The sequence below is a fragment of the Dromiciops gliroides genome, chromosome 6 (assembly GCF_019393635.1).
Source record: "Dromiciops gliroides isolate mDroGli1 chromosome 6, mDroGli1.pri, whole genome shotgun sequence".
NCBI classification, from domain to species: Eukaryota; Metazoa; Chordata; class Mammalia; order Microbiotheria; family Microbiotheriidae; genus Dromiciops; species Dromiciops gliroides.
Window position 1 is genome coordinate 95471769 of NC_057866.1, and position 13295 is coordinate 95485063.

The following is a 13295-nucleotide window of genomic DNA, read 5'->3' on the forward strand; positions in this document are numbered from 1 at the left end:
ACCTGGGTGACATTTTAAGATATTTGTACTATGAATGGGAATATTTCTCCCATTTAAGAGAGTCATAAAACTAGTTGTCATGATATGGTTCCTACTGCAGACAGGGGAAATGTGCCCTCCTTCCATCAGCCCTGGGGGACTTTCTCAAAACCAGACTGCCAGCTGTTGCTTGAACTGGACTCCTTCTCCATCTCCTCCCTGGTGGGGATTGGCACAGGCTGTTCTCTCTTCCCGGGACGCCCTCCCTCCTCATCTCTGCCTCTCAGAATTCTTGTCTTCCTTCAAGGCCCAGCTGAGGTACCCCCTCTTCTGTAAAGTCTTTCCTCATTCCCTCCCCTAATTAATATTCCATCCCATCCTCAGTTTACCTTGTATTACACTTGTTTGTATATCTATTCTATCTTGCCCCACCCCAGTAAAATGTTAGCCCCTGGAGGGCAGGAACTATCTTTGTATGTTCATCACCCAGCACAATGCTTTGGTTCCAGTAAGTGCTTAATATATGTTGAATTGGTTCATTTTTAGAACTAAATGGGTTAAGGATGGATCTGGACCATGGGCAGGTCATACAGAGTTGGGTGGCACTTTCCTTTTGACACCTCCTGGGAATTGTGGATTTTTATCAATAATTTATACTCTATATTGGAGACTGCTAGGTGGTACAGTGGATGGGGCATGGAGTTGGGCATCAGGAAGACATGAGTTGGAATCCTACTTCACTAGCTGTGTGACCCTAGGCAAGTGCCTTAACCACTGTCCGCCTCAGTTTTCTCATTTATATAAAGGGGATAATAATAGCCCCTATCTCACAGGCTTGGTGTAAGGATCAAGTGAGTTAACATATGGAAAGAACTTTGCAAACCTTCAAGCACTATATAAATGTTAGCTGTTGTAACATAACATTGATTAGGCTCCTTATTTTACAGAAAAAGGACTAACTCCCACTGATCCTTGGAACAGAAGGGACCTTCCAAGCCTTGAAAAAGGATTATTGTTCCACTTTCTCAAAACCCTAAGCATTTTGTTGTGGAGATGTGTACACTGGGAGTGGCTCTTGGGGTAGCCCTTATGCAAAGCTGTGAAGGAAGAAGAGAATATAAGCTTAGATGCTATGACTGCTCATCCCCTACTTTCCATGCCAGCTTACCCAGCAGAAACAAACTATACTAAAAGGAAAGGGAGTCACTGGCAATTCAAGTAACCCTGGAAATATACACTAACACCTGGGTAGGTGGGGGAGAATCTATACTCAGGGCCAGTTCTAACAGATCATAGAAATTGGATATGTTTTATTTTGTTTCTTTTTTTTTTTGGTGAGACAATTGGGATTAAGTGACTTGCCCAGGGTCACACAGCTCGTGTTAAGTGTCTATAGCCAGATTTGAATTCACGTCCTCTTGAATCCAGGGCCAGTGCTCTATCCACTACACCACCTATCTGTCCCTAAATTGGATATATTTTAAGGAAATAAGGAAGTATGTATCCTGTGATGGTAGAGGTGGTGGAGGTGGGGTAACATATGCTGAGCACTTTAGAGCTGTAGGGGCCCTGAGGATCCATTTAGTCCAGTCCTTTCATCATATAGATGAGGAAATTAAGACAATTCCAAAGGACTCATGATGGAAAACGCTCTCCACGTCTAGAAAAAAGAACTGTAGAATCTGGATGCAGATCGAACCAGATTATTTCTACTTTTTTTGTTTGTTTTTTTTCCCCTTTTTTGAGGTTTTCCCCTTCCGTTCTGATTCTTCTTTCACAATATGATTAATGCAGAAATATGTTTAATGTTATTGTCCATATATAACCTATATCAGACTGCCTTCTGTCTTGGGGAGGGGGGAGAAATGGCAAAGAGGGAGAAATTTTGGAACTAGAAATCTTATAAAAACAAATGTTGAAAACTATCTTTACATGTAACTGGAAAATTATAAAATACTTTTATGATTAAAATTATATATATATATATATATATATATATATATATATATATATATATATAAGATGAGGAAACTGAGACCCAGTGAGGTTGCAACTTGCCCAGAGTCACCTAAGTACTATGTAGAAGACCTGGGATTTGAACTCAGATCCTCTCGTGCCCAAACCAGCAGTCATTCCATGGCACCATGCTTCAGTTCTACCATTTCCTCCTCTGAATAACTTATGTGTAAGGGATCAAAAATATCCTGGTAGATGCACTGTCCTGGAATGTGGATTTAGGGGAATCCATGGCGGGGTTGGAGGGAAGACAAAAACATATTTTTTTTTGTAATGAGGGATGGTGCAGATACTTAAAGGCTGAGATGAGCCAAAGCCCCCAGTACATGCATGGAAAGCTAGTGGCATCCCCACAGTGCCAAGAGGAGGTCATGATGCCTTTGAAGGGAGATAAATGGGGGAGAAGTGGAAGAGAGATTTGATCTGCCACAGCTATTAATGGCCCAACTGAGCACATGCCTCTCTGTGCTATGTGATGGATTATTTGGCAGATTGGAGCATAACAAAAAATCCTTATGAAAATCCTGGGTTTCAATCCATGCCAGAGGCTGGCTCCTCTCTTCCCCTGGTTCCAAGAAGTGCTAGAATAACATTCTTTCATCTGGACCACTTTTCACAAATGTGCCATCTGAGTCCATGTCCCAAGTGTCCCTCTGTATCCCAAATAGCTTGGAACCTCCCAAAGAATAAGAGTTGAGCAACAGAGATTTCCAGCTGGTGGCAGAGTTTATGGCCACATTCTGGAAGGATCTCCTAGTTGAGATTAGGAATTCGGTTGCTTCTTATGATAGTATACCAATCCATAGACCAACAGCCAAGTTTTTGCCAGGAGATAAAAGTATTCTACTACATTTGGGAGAACTGGAAACAGTAATTGTCTTTGGCAGAATGTGTTTGCATTTATGTGATACATTTGGTGCTCAGGCAATCCCTCTTCTGGGATGCACATGGGTGTAATACCCTCTGGCTCTATTTAATAGACATCTCAGAAACACAGTGATTGCCCTGGCAGTACAGGAACAGCACTTCCCACAGATGGGACTCTGTATACACCGCCCCTCCCCCCACAGGTCGTCACCCAATCATGGTGGAGCAGATGTGTCAGTGGCACTGTTTCATCTCTGTTGGGACCTCAGGGACCCCAGGGGTTCCCATGGAGGAAAGCAGGGTCTCTGTGACACAGAGAAGAAGGACTCTCCTTAGAATGCTAAAAACTGAAAAATAAACTGTGTAAGAGGATGGGGAAGGGATGAGATAGATATGCAGTTGTAGCAGTCTAGAATTTCCTTTTTTCATTGCTTTTGAGTCCATGGGGGGGTGAGGGGGGGGCAGCTAGGTGGTGAAGTGGATAAAGCACCAGCCCTGGATTCAGGAGAATCTGAGTTCAAATACAGCCTCAGACACTTGACACTTATTAGCTGTGTGACCTTGGGCAAGTCACTTAACTCTCACTGCCCTGCCCCAAAAAAAGGAGAGTCCCTTTTGATTGCCAAATTTCAGTACAAGGAGGCAGTTAGCCACTGCAATTGAACTGGGTACCTTAGCATCAGACTTCCTGCTTAGCATTTATGGAACTCTAGTTACTCAGAAGCTGCCCTTTGGAAGCTGGAGGCTATGATGACTTATGAGTGAGCTAGGTTCATTTTGGTATTAGGACTGCCAGACTGTGGTGGCCACAGCTGTTGTGGCACCTGATTCTATTTCGCAGTGGACAGGACAGGATAAGAGCTGAGGTAATGATTAATGTGCCTATCAATCTGCAGCACTGGAAGTCGTCAGATTCCAGGACAGGGATAAGACTAGAATGGCCAAGACTGACAGCTTTTTGGAGGATGATGGGGGGGAAATGGCTTCTACCCACCATACTTTAACCTCTTTCCCCTGTTTACAATGTCTAATTCCACAAGGAGTCCCAGACAAACAACACCTTCTATATATTTTTCTATGAGAAAATAATACCTCTTAATACCCCAAAGAGGTAGGGGAATCAGGGGAATTTGGGGGAGATGGTTGGAAGAGGAAGTCTCCATGTAGGAGTACTTAACATTTTTCCTTTCATTATATTCAATAAACAATGTGGCCACATTATGCTAAGTACCTGCAACCTGTGAGTGTTGGGGTTTATTAGGCTGAAAGAGGAGAATCTATATGCAGAATAGGACTAGCAATAGGCTTACTTTTAAAAATGTTTTTGAACAATATTTCATATCACACCCCATTTCAAATTCTGAACCTGACTAGCGCCAACCCTTGAAGCCATGGAGTTTTGTGGCAGTGTTTGGGGATAGAGTGGGTAGGGAGACGTGGCGCAGGTGTTTCCAGGTTGAGCACTCTCTCAACCAGTGTTGATACTGCAATAGAGATAGCCTTTTAGAGACTATCCCTCTGGGATGTTACAGAAAGAACCTGAGTGGCCACTGGGCTGAGGTTCAAGGAGAGAATCACCTGGTGAAACACTCATGATATTGCACTCCACTGCTGTATAATTATTTAATATAATGACAGCCTGATTTTCTGTAGGCTTCAGGGAAGCAGCTACTAGTACAGTGTCCAAATATCCCATGATATTCACATGAAGCCGTAGCATAGGAATTTTACAGGTGTCACAGTGAAAGGGGATCTGATGGCAAGGGAACAAGCCCTGGGCAGATGCTCTTTGGTTGGAACTAGGTGGTCACATCTGATTAGTGCACACATGCATGCATGTGTGACATTTTAAAAGGTTCAAGAGACATAGTTTCTGGGTAATTTAATTCTTTTATTATTAATAAGGCCAGCAGGTTATTAATAAAAGGATGGTCATTTAGACCAAAGACAATCATGGTGATGGGGCTTATAGTCTAGATACCCTTCCAATGAGGGGATGATGTCATCCATCATCATGTCATCCTTGGATAGGGAAAATTATCTTTACTCAGATCACCCCCACCAACACCAGACTTGGACCATTTAGACAAAAGGATCTGTCTCCACCCAAGCTTGATAAGAACACAATAGGCTTTCCCACCTTAGATTAAACTCCTTGTAAGGTTGGGTGGGGTCTAACCAAGAGATTTAATGCAATCTCATTATCAGTAATGTCCTTCAAGAAAACTGAACTTTTTAAAATGAGGAATTTAGAAAAAAGGGAGACTTCTGAATCTCCCCAAGATATTGGTTATTAATAATAATTTCTCTCATATACATGCACTTATCATAATGAAAGCCCTCCCAAGACCTTAATGAATATTACCTAAGACCCTTTACCATCACTCAATGGTTAAATCAGTAACATATGAACTACTAGGGCCTAGGAAATTCGCTCTGGATTCTATATCTATTACCTTAAACTTTCACATCCACCAGAATTCCTACAATAACAGTTAGGGTGACCAGCCCCCATTTGAGTTGGGAAATCCTAAATGGCAAATGACAGATAAGTCACTGGTATCATCTGATACTGCAGAGAGGATATACAATCTAAAGACCATTTATGGAAATGAATGGAGGATGTCCATACCCTGGTACTTGTTAGCCAGAGGACCTCCAAGGACTTAAGAGGCAGATCATACCAGAAGCAAATATGGGTTGGAGGAAATCAGCCAAGGCTGTGCAGAATAGATGAGTGTTAGTAACAAGCAAGGGATGGAAGAGCAAATCATTTGACTTCTTCCTGCCTCAGTTTACCCAAATGTAAAATGGGGCTAATACTAACACCTATCACCCAGGGTTGTTGTGAGGATCAAATGAGATCATATTTGTAAGGCACTTAATAAATGCTCTTTTCTTCCTTCCTTCTGGACCTCTAAGAAGACAGGCAGACTAGAGCTCATGTAGTGTGACTGGCTTTTCAGGGGGTTTTGCTCATGGTCCAGAGGACATTAGCCTGCTGTGGAGATCAGTATGAACCATAATACAGAGTGGAACTGTTGCTTTGGATGCTTCAGATTATTGTGCTTCTTGTTCCACTTTATATCCTTGAGATTGCTTATAGAAATCAAGGTTTATGATTCTTGATCCCACTGCTGCAATTGGTCCTGCTTTGGTGTTTTTCTTTGTTGTAATTTTTGACCTTTAATTTCATTATTCCCTGGCACTGTTATGAATCAATGTGTTTGTGCTGAGTCATGTTGCTTATTGTATGCCCTTAGGTTGCCCAAGGTTGCCAGGATGGTCCTACCCAAACTTCTTTTCTCAGTCGGTTCATGTTCCAGTGATAGTTGTGCTTCTGTGTATTCTGGAGAATGGGGATTCTGGGAGAAAAATATTGTCATTGGTCCTGTGTATATCCTTTGACCAATAAACAACTGATTTGCACTGTCAGCAGTGCTGTGAGAGAGCACTGAGCTGAAAGAGTTTATTGGGTCAATCAGCAAATAGTTGATACAGTCATATAGTAGTCTATTTTTTGGGTCCTGTGCTTCAGGATGTAGAGGACAGCCCAGAGGGGAAAAGAGTGGAGATGACGTAACCAGTTCTGTAGATTTGACCTCAGAACTGTCTATATGATCCTTCATGGATGAGCTCAGTAATTAGATCTCACAGCCATACATGCTCTATATCCTGGGTCACCTTGTATATCCTCCCTTCACCCCATCTCTGACACTTCCTTCCAATAAGTCTACAAGAGCTAAGAAAATGCTCATGTCATGTAAATAATGAGACCAAATGTAGTTAGCATCCTCTCATCATTGTCCTGTGATGGTATACATGAATTCATATGTGTGTTTGAGAGGGGCTGGGGATTAGTCAGTCAGTAAACATTTATTAAGCACCTACTATGTGTTAGGCATTGTGCTAATTGATGGAGATACAAAGAGAAGAAAAAGATAGTACCTGCTCTGAAGGAGCTCATAGTCTAACGGGGGAGACAACATGTAAATGGTTCTGAACAAATGAAATCCATAGAGGATAACTGGAGATAAAGAGGAAAGGCACTAGAATTAAGGGGGATTTGACAAATGGCTAGATTGTGGGGTGAGTGAGAGTCAAGGATGACACCTAGCTTGAAAGCCTAGGTCCTGGGAAATTGGTAGTGCTCTCAACAATAATAGCAAAGTTAGGAAGAAGGGAAAGTTTGGAGAGAAAAAGGCAATGAGTTCAGTTCTGAACAAATTGAGTTTAAGATGCCTATGGAACAGCCAGTTTGAGCTGTCCAACAGGCAACTGGAAATGAAGACTGTATAGGTCAAGAGAGAAGAAGGATGGATAAGTAGATTTAAGAATCACCAGCATAGATCTGTTCATTGAATCTATGGAAGCTGATGAGATCATACAGTGAAAGAGTACAGATGGAGAAGTTGCTTTTGCATAGGCTCTCCTTTTTCATCCTCAGTCCAGGCAGAAAAGACTGACTGGGGAGATGATCTGGGCTTCCATTTCAAAACAACAGCTCATAGCTTGATCAGAATTGGAATACTTTGGTCTATACTGGAATACACTATCAGCTCCAGAAGCCTATTCTCTCTGCTCTCTGTCAAATCTCTTGGGTTACATGTTTGCCCACTCCTCTGATTTTGTAAGTCTATCATCCAGCTGAATAAGCATTCCCATTAGACACTTCAAGTTGTCAAGAGACAAGATAATATAAGTCAGTCTTGGAGTTCATTGCTGTGCCATGGAGTTCCCTGCTTCAGCACACCCACTCAGATTCCTTTTTTGAGATATCTTGAAAATAAGTCCTTTGATATTGCCATCTCCCATGTGGAAATCTTCTCTGTTCTTCATCTGGTCCATTCATTCCTTCTGATGTAATTTTCTAAAGCACTGTTTCCTCTTTGTCATATATTGTAGCATACTGGGCACTGGAATGTTATGATCCAGATGCAATGGTTCCATGATTATCAGTGATGCAAAGAGATCACTATTGAAAACCACCAAATTGAACCACCATTGAATTGATGAATGTTTTCTATATGGGTCATTTCATTACTGAAAGTATGAATGAATGAACAAAACCTAATTAAACATCCCTAATGTGCCAAACACTGTACTAAATGCAAAAATGGGGCAGATCCTGCCCTTAAAAATATTACAATCTAATGAAGGAGACAACTCATATAGGGAAAGATACTGCCTCAGTTGCCATTGATCTAGCTTTGGCAAGATTAGGTGTTTGTTGAAACATTTTCTGGACTTCTTTAGCCTCTTCATTATGGTGAATGCTTTATGTTGTGAGATTTAAAATTGAATATATGAGCATTAAACTCCCCCTTTTAATTTTTCCCTCATATATCTCCCAGACCACTAAGAAAAAGAAGCCTCTGAGCTTTAATCGGTGAGGGATTAGTTTTTATTGCTTGGGAATTAATAAGACAACAAAAGGTGATACCAATTAGGGAAATAGGAAAGTAGAACTACAAATGAATAATCTTAGATCTAAGCTTAGTCTATATTCCTTTATAAAACTCACTGAATCCCAAACTGCCTGCCAGGTCGAGAACCAGCACACCCAAAAGCTGAATACAAAACACATGCGCCACCACGGCTAAGTTGAAAAGCCAGAGAGCATGAACTTCTATTCCTCCCTCAGTTTTAAGCTGGCGTGCCGGAAGTTCGTCGCCAAAAGGGAGGTCCTTCAAAAGCTGCCTTCAGTAGCATGCGCTCAACTCTCAAATGATTCAGCTAAAACTTCCGTTTTTTACCACAGTGTTATAAATCACTTCTCTTCTTGTGGAAGTAATTGGGGTGAAGTGAATTACTCAGGGTCACCCAGTATAAATAATTTCTATAAGAAATGATGATATGGAGTGTGTGTGTGTGTGTGTGTGTGTGTGTGTGTGGGAGATGGGGGAGGAGTGGGGCAGTGAATGAACCTTACACTCATCAGAATTGGCTCAAAGATCTTAATCTCATCAGAGTTGGTTCAAGGAAGGAATAACATACACACTCAATTGGGTGGAGTAATCTATCTAACCCTGCAGGAAAGTAGGAGGGGAAGGGGGTAAGGAGGGAGGGGTGAAAGAAGATAGAAAACAGTAAATATCATGGGGAGGGAATAGGATGGAGGGAAACAGTTAACAACAATAACTGTGAAAAAAAATTTGAAGCAGAGGCAAGAGTAATGTAAGATGATGATGATTGATGGATGGATGGCTTGATGATGATGCTGCAAATTGATTGATGGTGATGATAAAACATATGGTATGTACTTTGCTGGGCTACTGTGAAGAAAATTCTTTGTCAGGAATAAGGTACTATATAAATGTTATTTATTACTGTTGCTGGAAGAATCAACCACATGGGTTTATTGTAAGGAAATCTCTCTTTAAAGTACTATATAAATGTAGTTTACTATTTAAAAAATGATGAGCAGGATGCTATCAGAAAAACCCAGAAAGATCTACATGATCTGATGCAATGTGAAATGTACTGTATACAAAACAACAATACTGTAACATGATCTGTGAATGACTTGCTTATTTTCAGCAATGCAATGATCCAAGACAACTCTGAAGGTCCCATGAAAAATACAGTCCATCTACAGAGAGAGAACTGATAGTATCTGAATACAGATTGAAGCATATTTTTTTGTTTGTTTGTTAGTTAGTTCCTTTATCTGAAGTTTTGTTTTTGTCTGTTTTCTTTCACAGACCTGGCTTATGTGGAAATGTTTTTGCATGACTACTCATGTATACCTTATATTGAATTGCTTGAGTTCATGGGTGGGGGAAGAGAATTTGGAGACACAAAGTTTAAAAAAAAATTGATGTCAAAATTTGTATTTACATGTAATTTGGGGAAAATAAACTTAATGGGAGAAAAAAAAAGAAATGATGATAATCAGATTAACATCTACCTTCATCCATTTCTATTTTGAAGTCAATAGTGTATTTGAATTAAGTCAGGTCAAGGTATTATAATTTATATACTGTGTCTTCTCTGTCTTCCAGTTGGTATTGATTTTGACCTTTGCTCTAATGAGCAGATTATTTTAATATAACTGTCATGTTAAAATGGTTGTTTCAATCTTGCTCACTGTTAATTCAGTCTCTTTACATAGGTTGTGGAAGAAAGTATCCATGATAGTACAGCCGGAGGCTCCCAAATAGTTTGCAAGTCGTTCATTCTTGCTTTATGCCACCCGTTATTTATTCATCCCATCCAGCCATTATGTTATTTATTCTATGTCATTTATCGATTTGGTTGGCTTATCATCCATTCATCCATCCATTGACATCCATGTCAGGCATTGTGTTTTTATTTTTTGCTTTCTTTCATTCTTAATCTCAAACCACATTTTCCAGAGAATTAGGAGGGGCTTAGAAAGTGTTAAGGGGCAGTTGTTGCTTCTGACCTCATAGCACAGAGTCATTATCACCTAGTTTTAAAAAAAAATGTAATAGACATATTTATTTAAAGTTTTTGAATTCTATCCTTATCCTATCCCTCCTTTCCTCCCTCTCCTACCCCCTCTTTGAGGTGGTAAGCAATCAGATATAGGTTATACATGTGCAATTATGCAAAAAATTACCATATTAGTCATTTTGTATAAGAAAACTCAAATAAAAGAAAAAAGAAAGTGAAAAATAGCATACTTCAGTCTGTGTTCAATCAATTTGACTTCTTTCTCTGGAGACAGATAGTATGCTTTATCATTAGCCCTTCGGGATTGTCTTGGATCATTGTGTTGCTGAGAATAGTTAAATCATTCACAGTTGTTCATCAAACAATATTACTACCACCATGCACAATGTTCTCCTGGTTTTGCTCACTTCACCATACATCAGTTAATGTAAGTCTTTCCAGGACTTTCTGAAATCATCCTGCTTGTCATTCTTTATAGCACAATAATATTCCATCATCATCATATACCACAGTTTGTTTAGCCATTCCCCAAATGATGGGCATTCCTTTGATTTACAATTCTTAGCCACCCCAGAAAGAGATGCTAGAAATACTTTTGTACAAATAGCCTTTTCTCTCTTTTGGGATGTTTTGGGATACAAACCTAGCAATAGTATTGCTGGATCTCGGTATGCACAATTTTATAGCTTTTTGGGCATAGTTCCAAATTGCTCTCCAGAATGGTTGAATCAGTTCACAACTCCACCAACTGTGGATTAGCGTTCCAGTTTTCCCATATCCCCTCCAACATCCAACATTTTCCTTTTTTAAAGTTATATTTGCCACTCTGATAGGTGTGAGGTGATACCTCAGAGTTGTTTTAATTTGCATTTCTCTGATTAATATCACCTAGTTCTTAAAGACTGTTTCTTTAACATCCAGCTTTTTGCCCAAGACCTCAGGCATAACCATGGAAGAACCCAGTGTATAATACTTCCCCAGGGACACATCACACACACAGGGTAACACTAGTCAGACAAATGGGGGGAGATACACAGGAACTTTGGCCCAGAGTTTGTCTCCTACATTGGGATCCTCACTTCTGCCCCTTGGATTCTCCAACTCCCTTCAAGATCCAGATTTAAAGGGCCACTTTCTGTTTGTGTTTTTTTTGTTTTTGCAGGGCAATGGGGTTAAGTGACTTGCCCAGGGTCACACAGCCAGCAAGTGTCAAGTGTCCGAGGTCGAATTTGAACTCTGGCACTCCTGAATCCAGGGGCCAGTGCTCTTCCACTGCGCCACCTAGCTGCCCCCAAAGGGCCACTTTCTGAAAGAGGCCTTTTCTGATTTCCCCAGATGTTAGGGCTCTTCCTCACAAAATTACTTTGCATAATAACAGACAGGCTTCTCCAGGACTGAACCCGCGCCACATGAGCCAGCAGTCTCCTGGTGTTGCATTGCTATGATACAAAGAGGTCTCACCCAACTCTCTTGTCCTCCTTCCTCCCAACACATATGGTTCTGAAATTAGTATAATACACTGGCCTGAGCACCAATTTTTATCCACTTCCTACAGGAAGTCTCGGCAGCAGCTGTTCCTTCTTTTGTTCCATAGAACAACTGCCCTGCCTTTTAAATGTGGTAACAGTTTGGCCTCCAAGATGAATGTTAGTGCACTGGAGTTTTGTTTTTTTCTTATGTCTATCATGTCACTTTGTGCTCTATATATGATATAATTTTTTTCAAAGTACTTTACAGACATTCTTCCATTGATTTTTCAGACTAGACCTCTGAGGTATGTAAACATAGGAAAGAAATAACATCATGGTGTGTGATCTAGAATTAGTCCATAAATCAAAAGGGACAGGAGGAGGCTAAAAATTCAGAGACTAACTATTGAAGAACATATGCTCTTAAACAAGTGAAGTATATTTTGCTAGAGACACAAAGGATATAGGGATCCCTGCAAGGGAGAAGAATGCAAACACAAATAACCCAAAAAAAGGAGGTACCAGTTACTAGACAGAACAGGACCAGGATCCTAGAGAAGCAATGCCAAGAGTCACTTCTCAGAGAATATTAAGCAAGGGCTGAGAAGGCTAGCCATCACTGAGATAATCAGAAAGATTCATATCCTTTCCAGAGCTTTGGCTCTGTGAGCTCATTACCAGGTAGATGGGGCTGTGACAACTATTTCCCTCTAAGACTCTATTCAGTGTCTGCACAGGGCAGTGCTGTACCCTTGCTGGTTCAGCACCACAGACAGTAGCCACCCGTATCTTAAGCAAGCTATCAAACAAGTATCACTTAAAATAGCTTACATTATATATAATACCTAAATGTTTCCATAGTGGTTCATTTCATTTTAACTACTAAGAATATAATTTAATCTGGGCCAAAAATGTGAGTTTGGAAACAAGATAATATGGATCTCTTCCTATACATATAAGGACTATAGCATTATTAAAATGAAAATTATGATTAAATTCTTCATTTCCCAGAATTTATAGGTACAGTACTATAGAATACTTAGTAATTGAGGTTTAAAAGTAATGGATGATAGTTTCATTAATAAGGTACTTTATAAGGAACTTTTAAAGATAAACACTGAATATTCTATATGGTTAAAAAAGAATTCTCTTACCGTATGCATTTTGATACTATCCAGAGACTTGATAATTTTACTGAAGGGCTGAAGACCAATTTTATCCAGGCAAAAAGTAGATAGGTAACAAATAACTAATAAAAATATATTAAAACATGATAAGAATGTTGTTATATATTATTACAGAAACAAAAAATATACATGTAATATCCATGTCAGTGACTAGTGATGGACCCTTCCCATCACCCTCCATTTCCATATTCAATCATACTTTTTTTTCAGTTTTATCTCCCATTAATTATGAATCTGCAGATAAAGACCATGTAGATCTTTGTGTAGGAAGGATAGGGCTACACTCTGCTGGAGTGAGATTTAGACAGTGCAACACAATTAATACATTGCCTCAGCTTGGACTTTGAGGGTAACTACA

General features: G+C 40.0%; 1 protein-coding gene across 1 annotated transcript in view; it reads right to left on the reverse strand.

The window, feature by feature from the left end:
• CFAP99 (cilia and flagella associated protein 99) overlaps positions 1 to 13295 on the reverse strand; it is a 195651-nt gene that overhangs the window by 145661 nt on the left and 36695 nt on the right. Inside the window, exon 4 of the mRNA XM_043971559.1 lies at positions 12905 to 12999. Coding sequence (XP_043827494.1) covers positions 12905 to 12999 — 95 coding nt within the window. The remainder of the gene's footprint in view (positions 1 to 12904; positions 13000 to 13295) is intronic.